The sequence below is a fragment of the Salarias fasciatus genome, chromosome 19, assembly GCF_902148845.1.
Source record: "Salarias fasciatus chromosome 19, fSalaFa1.1, whole genome shotgun sequence".
NCBI lineage: Eukaryota > Metazoa > Chordata > Actinopteri > Blenniiformes > Blenniidae > Salarias > Salarias fasciatus.
In genome coordinates this window covers 13,275,176-13,283,288 of record NC_043763.1, presented here as the reverse complement: position 1 = coordinate 13,283,288, position 8,113 = coordinate 13,275,176, and the positions used below count along the sequence as shown (strand labels likewise).

The window sequence follows — 8,113 nt, the reverse complement described above, 5'->3', positions numbered from 1 at the left end:
TGCAACTGGCAATTTCACAATATCGGTGTGAGACCAGACACATCTCACCAGGTCACGGGAGATTAGGAACACCATGAAGCATGAAAGGCAGAGCTGCATTTTTACTGCTTTGTTTACCAGTGAGGCAAAAGCAGCGACGGCATGCGCTAAAAATACAGATAGAGAGCCACATTATATTAAAAGGCATTAAAAAATTTGCAGAGCCTGGGATTATAATTTCTTGCCAATGAAATATGTAGATGGTTTAACTCTGAACCAATGAAATAACTACTTAGGCTTTACCTTAAATCAAAATCTTCACAGAAACAGTGAATATTCTTCTTTATAGGAATGTTCTTTTGTTTTTATGATGAAAATATATTTATTATAACTGAGAAATATTAATATGATATCTATATATAAACAGACTGCAAGTCTAAAAACACACACACACACACACACACACACACACACACACACACACACACACACACACACACACACACACACACAAGCAAAGACAGTCAAAAAGGTTTCCTGCAGGTTGGAGAAGTAGACTTGGGATCTGGGATTCAAACCTGCAAACCTCAGATACCAACTCGGGATCTGAGCTTTTCAGGTTTGAATCCCGCTGCCGACACCCCATCAGTCCCCTGCTCCCAGCATCAAGGATAAGTATGAGTCGGACGGGTTTAATGCAGGGAAGTATTTTCCCCAAGGCGATCGATAAATTATGCTTTCTTTCTTCCTTTGACACATGCAAATTGAGCAATCCTGTAAAATTGTGGGACTTCGGAGCTAATGAACAAACGTCAACCTCACTGGGAACCACAAGCTGCACCACAAAGAGTGAAACACATGCATGTGCATCAATGCGAGCATGTGCGCAGTGTTGGTGGTGTTATAGGAGCTGGGATTGAGTCATGTTGGGAGAAAAAAACCCAAAAAACATTAAAGTATCATTAACTCTAATGGGAATGCAGAGTATTGCAATAATGGATTTTAAATGAAGGGTCTAAATCCCTGAAAAAGATTATCGTCAGTGTGTGTGTGGCAAAAGTTGTAAAAATCAAAGTCAGGCAATAAAACAAGGTTACATTCAAAATATGAGATAAGCAAAAAGATAAGTATATAAATGTTTATTTCAAAACATGAGAATGACCATTTATGATAAAATTCAATAGTTTTCTGATATAACCTTCATGAGGGGTAGATTTTAAAAGTATCTCTTTAAATATCCAGTACCAGACGCTCTTTCTCAATAGAGATCTAAAATATTTTTCTCTGTAGACACCATGGCATGTGAACACAACCACGTCACACCACAGCAACGTTGCAAACGTTTAAATGTACAGTTTTACTGTCATAAAAGCCTTGAGTTGGGTTTCTATGATGAGTGTCTGGGATCTGTTTGAGTTACTGAGACTCATCTCACTTGGAATTAGGTGACATTGTTCTGTATAGCACTGCATTGTATGGGGTGACTTCATAAAATCTGTTCTTTTTTCCTTCTCCCAGACTGTCTACATCCACGTCAGAATAACAGGAGCAAAATGCTATTGTTACTTCTTGGGAAATAATCATTTTCTACAACAAAAGTCCACAAGCACCTTCAGTGTCCATAGCCGCGGGAAGCAGGGAAGCAGCTCCATCTAGTGGTCAACCAAGTAACTGACTGAAAATCCAAAACAGTTAAAGAACTTCCTGTTTTCAACATCTGAAATAATTGATATGAATAAATTCGGGCTATTTCATAAAACAGTATGGTAAACAAACCCTCAAGGTAAAGTCTCACTAGGAGCTCAGGTCTGCAGGGAAGGAGTTAACAGTAATCCTCCTGATCGATACACAGCATTTCTTTCCAGAGTCAACACTCTTTCAGTGATGGATATCTCTGACAGATTCATTCAAAATGAATGTCCCACACAGGAAAGAAGAGTGATTTTTAATTAAAGTGACTCTGCGATGATTTAGTATTGCAATTCAATAAAGTTAGAAGAGCCACAAAAGAAATAATAAGAAAAAAGATTGTGCAAGCTCAAATCAAGGGAGGCTGAGATAGCCACACTATTATATCTGGCCTTTGTTGAAATAGAAAAACCCTGGGTCAAACATTTCCCCACGGCATTCTGCGACTAGATTTTCCTTGGTCTTTACAGCCTGGGTTTTTCTGATGCAAGATAAGCTCTGAAGCTACAGCCTCATGATGTATCGTAATAAGAGCAATCATTTCTCAGACTTAAAGCTTTCTTCCGCACTGCAGAAGACACGATAGAGCTATTTTCAAGGCGCAGTCCCTTTGTGTAAAGTTAGTTTCTTATTGCAGATTTTAAAAGGAGTGGCATGGTAGTTTTTTCTCCTTCTTCTTGTGTTTTTTTAGAATAGACCGTAACGCAGGGGTTATGGAAAAAGAAGTCTGAAGGGCACGATTCCCAAAATCAGCTTAAGTCAATGTTTAGGTCCTGTATATATATTTAGCGTTTCAAAATCTGTGCTACGATGACAAAGGCTCAAATTTGGCATTAGAAAGATCCCAATCATGTGTTGGTGGCAAAACGATGGGAAAACATTTGCACAAAAACGTATACAAGGATACACAGTGTCAAGACACATAAAGCTTTTTGCAATTTCATGAGTATACAGGATAAGTGGATTGCGGAGCTCTGCGTAAATGATTATTTGTTTCTTCATGATTCACATTTTTGGGAAATTATTACCAGAATCGCTTGAAATACACTCGCAGCTTTCATGTCTCGTTTAATTCTGTTTGCAGTTTTCTGTGCTCTTGTCCCTGATGTCCATATGTGCTTAGAGGCCCTTTTATCCAGACTCACAGGCCTGTTTTTCCATTGTTCCTTGTGATTTCTATTGTCGGTGTTTGATATTTGCGTCCACATTGAATTTCTGTTTACTGGTATGTTGAGATGTTGTTGGAATGATTTTTAGCTTTTCACTTAAATATTACATTGCTTATTTATGATTTGCATGAATGACAGACAGTTCACCAGCACGTCAGTTGCGGTTAAATTGTTGTTTTGTTTTTTTTTAGATGTCATTTTAAGTGAGTGTTGAAAACATATGAAAATATTAGGTTGCAGTAAGTAATAATGTGAGTAAACATATACGGTAATTTCTCAGCAAAGGTAACCCATAATAACAAAGCCATCTTCCCGCGGCTACGCGAGTTCCGGAGAGCCGCTCAAGTCCCGCTGCTCGCGCCCGATTGGTTGGCTTTTGTCCTCTCCAAGGCGTTGAGCGCGCGCGTTAGGTTGACTTTCTGTCTGTCCAGGCTGGAAGTGTTCCTGGACTGCGCGGCCGCGCTCCCGGCGCCCTGCGGGGGGGCGACTCGACTTCGCTCCAAACTGGCGGAAGCGCGCGACTGGACGGTTCTTTCCCCCGTCAAAGTGTTAATGGGGCGTAGCTGGCCGCCTCTCCCTCTGTCCAGGCTGTTAACTGTGTTTAATTGGCTGCTCCTCCCGGGGTCCGCGGCCCCGGGTCCGCTCGGCTGGCCGGCCCGCCCCGCCTGCTGGTTGTTCAGGGTCTGCAGCTGGCTCGTCCGGTCTCTCTCGGGGAGTTTGGGCTGAGCGGAGCTGCTCCTGTCCGTGTTAATAGTTTGTATCCTCTGTCTGTCCCTCTCCCTCTCCAGGCTGGTGTCCCGGCGACCGAGGCCGCTCCTCTCTCGCTCCAGGCTGGTCTGGATCTCGGCCCTCCTGGCCAGAGCCTCCCTCAGCTGCGTGCGGAAGGTCTCGATCTTCCCCTGCAGCTCCTGGAGCTCCCCCTCCCACAGGCTGGTCTGGGCGGCCCGGTTCCCCAGCGGCGACAGCACCAGGCCCGTGGAGGCCAGGGTGGACACCGGGCCGCCGTTGGCGTGGAGGCTGATCTGCGGAGGGGAGCTGAAACCCCCCAGGTTGGCCAGGCCCAGACCCCCGAGGCCGAGCCCGGGACGGCCCACCATCCCCGGCCGGCCGCGCACCGAGGCGGTGTGCGTGCGCAGGCGGTAGCTGTGCAGCGTTTCCAGGTCGAAGTGCACGCGCTTCTCCTTGGGCTCCTGGGATGGCGAGGAGCTCCTGGTGTCCCCGGCGGTGGTGGAAGCGGGGAGGGACGTCGGAGGAGACGGCGGGGGAGCCTGATGCTGCTTCCTGTGGAGAGTGCAGTTCTCTGAGATACAGGAGGAGGGGCTGGTGGGAGGGGGAGACCACAGCAGAGGACACACATCCAGTCAGATACGCAGCACACACACATTTTCATTTACATATATATGTGAGGATGATCATTAAATTAGAAAAGAAGTTGATCTTTCTTTAAGCGTCTTGCTATTATAAAGCTATTATCAAGAACAGACTGTTACATGACGCCTCCTTTACACTTGACTTTGTTATCAAGTCATGAAAGTGGAACAATCTGCCGGAGCAGTGCGACAGTTTCTACCTGTTTCTAATGTAGGATGACTTTTTTTTTCTTTAATGAATATTTCTGGAAATAAGCCAGTTCGCTTCCTCTCAGAGAGTTAGATGATGGGATTGATAAGACTCTATATGGTACATAAGCAGTCAGCATTTGCCAAGTACAGATTAAATGAGATATAAATGTTTTAATTAGTGAGCTTTAAAGATGCTGGTAAGCAGATTTCGCTGCACTCGGATGGCGCCAGGCTCGCCGTTTCTGCTTGGCTCCAGTCTTTATGTTACACTTAGGTAACTGTATGCAGTGCAAAGCCGCTGCCAGCAGTCAGATATGAGTGGCCTCATAACCAGCTTTTTAGCAAGGCAGTGAATAAGTACGCTTATTAAAAACAAACCATTCCCCTCATATCAATTATCTGCAGTTTAATGAAGGTGAATTCAATATTTCCACTTGCTGCAACACTGACACATTCTTCATCTGTTATTCTAAATGGAACCATCGTATATTTTGTAATGTGATTACTTTTGATCGAGGCCGGTCAGCTCCTTCCCGACGTCCTCATATGTGGTGTGGAGCGCTCTGTGGATTTTCTATAAGGGAAAAAAGGAAAAAGTATTATCCATTAAGATGTCTTATTGCACCGTCAGGTCAGAGATACATTCAGAGAGATGAATTCCTAAAAACTAATATTCTAACTGTGTCTGTGACAGAAATGTCTCCTGCAGTTGAACTCGTGTGAATAATTTATTGGAATGATTGTAATTCAGGGAGATTGCATTACAGCTTAAATTCTGAAGAAAGGTTGAAGCATAACATTCTAAAGCTCTTTTTATTTTTAGCTATAAAGGTTTTTACTTTGATTAAACCACATCAGAAAGTATGAGTAATCTCAGAAGCATCTTCTTGCATAACAAATGCACTTTTTACTATCTTGCATCTTAGTGAGAATATTTGCATTTTGCATGTATTTTAGGTTAATTGATATTTCTGAATTGCCAGCAGGCGTTGATGTGATTGTGTTTCCGACTCTTTGCTTCACGTCTGTGCTGGAAAAATGCGAGTTTGACTCCCGACAGAACTAATCTTGAGGAACTAACTCAGACGTCATGCTTCCAGAGAGCCGAGCTGAGCTGCTGCTTTCATGATGAATGCTGGAGGCTGCCCAGGAGCGGTTGCCCTTTTAGAGGGTTGCAGCAAACAAATGTGAGCAGTCTTGATAATCCCACCGCTAGTTTCATTATTCACTCAAAAATATTGCCAAAGGCACCTCATTTAGTTATGGCTTACGTTTCTGTGAAAAGAAGAAGAAAAAAACATGACCTTTAAATTCCCAATTTGTGGTTCTTCTCTTTTTCTTCCAGTGAAACAGTGTAATGACTTTCTTCAGCTCATATTTACTAATTACCCACAATCCTTCAATTTGAAAATAACACATTGGAATTTCATGTAAAGCAATTATTTTTTTTAATAAATCAGAATTGCATATTCAGATTTATTCATTTATTCAGATTTATTAAGATTATCCGGATACATCTGAATGAAAAAACAAAACTTAATGAGCTGTATAATATTTATTTGTAAACCACGTGTGTCAGTTAAAAAGAAGCATGCTCAACCAAGGCGTGAATACACAAAGTGTGGCCATGAAGCCATTAATAAAGCTCCACTAATGAGAGGCTGTTATTAACTATCTGCTCAGCTCGAAGAGTCTAAATTAACCAGGTAATTTATAGAATACATTAAAAGCCAATCAGGTAGTCACCAAAGTGCTCAATTTGTGTAAATTAATGTAATTAACTTAATGTAAAAAAAAAAAAAAATGTTTAATTGAATCTGTCCTACACGACTTATGGCCGGATGCTCTGATGTGCAGACTTCTTCTCCCAACAGTAGAGGGCGCAGGTTGTCTGCAAAATGCAAGGAGAGCTCGAGGGTGTGAGGCCATCCCACCACTGCTCACATGCACCAGAGCTCATATGTGTGCATCTGCATGTGCGCCGACTCCAGAAACCGTGCATATGTTCGAGATGTTACGGACCAGATGTGCACAAACACACCGAAGCGTATGTGGGAGGGTTGTGTTTACTCACCTGGCTGGTGTGCAGCCAGTACTGGAGTGTGTGCGTGCGCCGGAGGCGAGGGATCACCAGGTGATAGAAGGTGTGTTCACCTGCCAAGGTCAGCAAAGCTCCGCCCACCCCCATGCACAGCAGCACAAACAGGCCCGAGAAATGCTGGATCCCCATCTGGAGAGTCTGAGGGGGCGGTGACAGAAAGAGAGCAGCAGAAAAGGGAGAAAGAGAAGTTTGGGGGAGTGACGCAGATTAGCGAGGACTTAAGTCGACAGACAGGAAAGTACTGAGATTGATGATTTATATTTACATAATTACCATTCGGGCCACTTTTTTGTTAATGTGCAATTGATATTCCGCCGTTGTGCGTGGAGTTTGGCTGCGTAAGCCCAAAAGAATGGGACTCAATAAAGGAGGGCAACAGCGTAAAAGACATTTTTGGGAAGAAAAGCAGGAAGAGGCAATACTGAGAGTGACGGGGAGAAACGGCAGCGGGCGCGGAAAAAGGCAAAGAAAGACGACGGTTAATTGATTGTTTCCATTTGGTTCACTCACACTTTCCTGACATAGCGTCTGATCCGAGGCTTTCACAGGCCAGGAGGAAGGGGAAATAGCAGTGGCGGGCTTTTCCAGAGCTCTCTAATCATACTTCCTCCACCCAGCTCATTTCTTGTGGCGCCTTTGATGGCAATTAGCCCCATGCTGACTCCACAGTTTCATCAGCGACAACAACTGACCCCCTCGTGCTCCCAATCCAGAGGGCAAGTTCACACACTGACGCCCACATTGTTTGAAAGAAGCCCGCTCTCCGGGCCTCGAATGGGATGAATAGTAATAACATCTCGACGTAGGCAGAACTTCAGGCTTTGCTCTTATTGGAGAAACCTACGACTGCGTAACCGTGTTTGTTGCTGTAATATGATTCGACTTTGAAGTGGGATTTAAAAGGAACGGCCAAAGGGAGTTAAGCACTTTCTCTATTCACAAACAAGAGATATAGATACAGACAGTGTGCTCTGTCGAGAGAATCCCGCTTCTTTAAAGAGCATGAAAGAAAAAAAGGGAGGGCGAGAACGCGGAGAACTCTTCTGTGGCACACACAAGGCACAAACAAGTATCGACACTCAGACGGTTCGCGCCTGTAACTCCGGTTAAGGTCGGCGAATAGGCTCAAGTTTATACAATGTTACGTCTCTGTGTGTGCGAAAGCGTCCATCACTGTGTGTGTGTGTGTGCACTGAGCTGGCAGGCAATCTCGCCCGCGTCCCAAAGGGAGACTCATTTACAGAAGTACAGCAGCAGAAGACTTTGCTTTAACACACAATTCACGTCCACAATGCATTAACACCGCCAATGACTTACTTCAGTGACTGCAAAGACTCTTTTCCCACAGGGCACCACTTTATACCATTTGTCATGTAGCATGTCCATGAATCCGTCCGACTTGTAGCGACTCACAAATTCGGACACGTTGCGGGTGAGAGGCGAGCCCTGGGGAAGGCCGATGCCGTAGCCTGGAAGGGGAAACGGACACGGATGTAAATAAATACAGTATAGGTAGCAGACCTGAGAGCTACGGCAGGGAGATTGACTAATGTAGTGGGTTTTTTTTTTTTTTTTTTTGTGCAAGAAAACCACAGTCAGCCGGTTGCAGTTAG

General features: G+C 44.1%; 1 protein-coding gene across 1 annotated transcript in view; it reads right to left on the bottom strand.

Moving 5' to 3' along the window:
* Nucleotides 1-1,093: 1,093 nt before the first annotated feature.
* The window catches only part of grin3ba (glutamate receptor, ionotropic, N-methyl-D-aspartate 3Ba), a 71,258-nt gene continuing 64,238 nt past the window's right edge, over nucleotides 1,094-8,113 (bottom strand). Inside the window, exons 9-12 of the mRNA XM_030116725.1 lie at nucleotides 7,818-7,969; nucleotides 6,474-6,638; nucleotides 4,906-4,973; nucleotides 1,094-4,157 (exon numbers count right to left, since the gene is read on the bottom strand). Coding sequence (XP_029972585.1) covers nucleotides 3,179-4,157; nucleotides 4,906-4,973; nucleotides 6,474-6,638; nucleotides 7,818-7,969 — 1,364 coding nt within the window. The 3' untranslated portion in view covers nucleotides 1,094-3,178. The remainder of the gene's footprint in view (nucleotides 4,158-4,905; nucleotides 4,974-6,473; nucleotides 6,639-7,817; nucleotides 7,970-8,113) is intronic.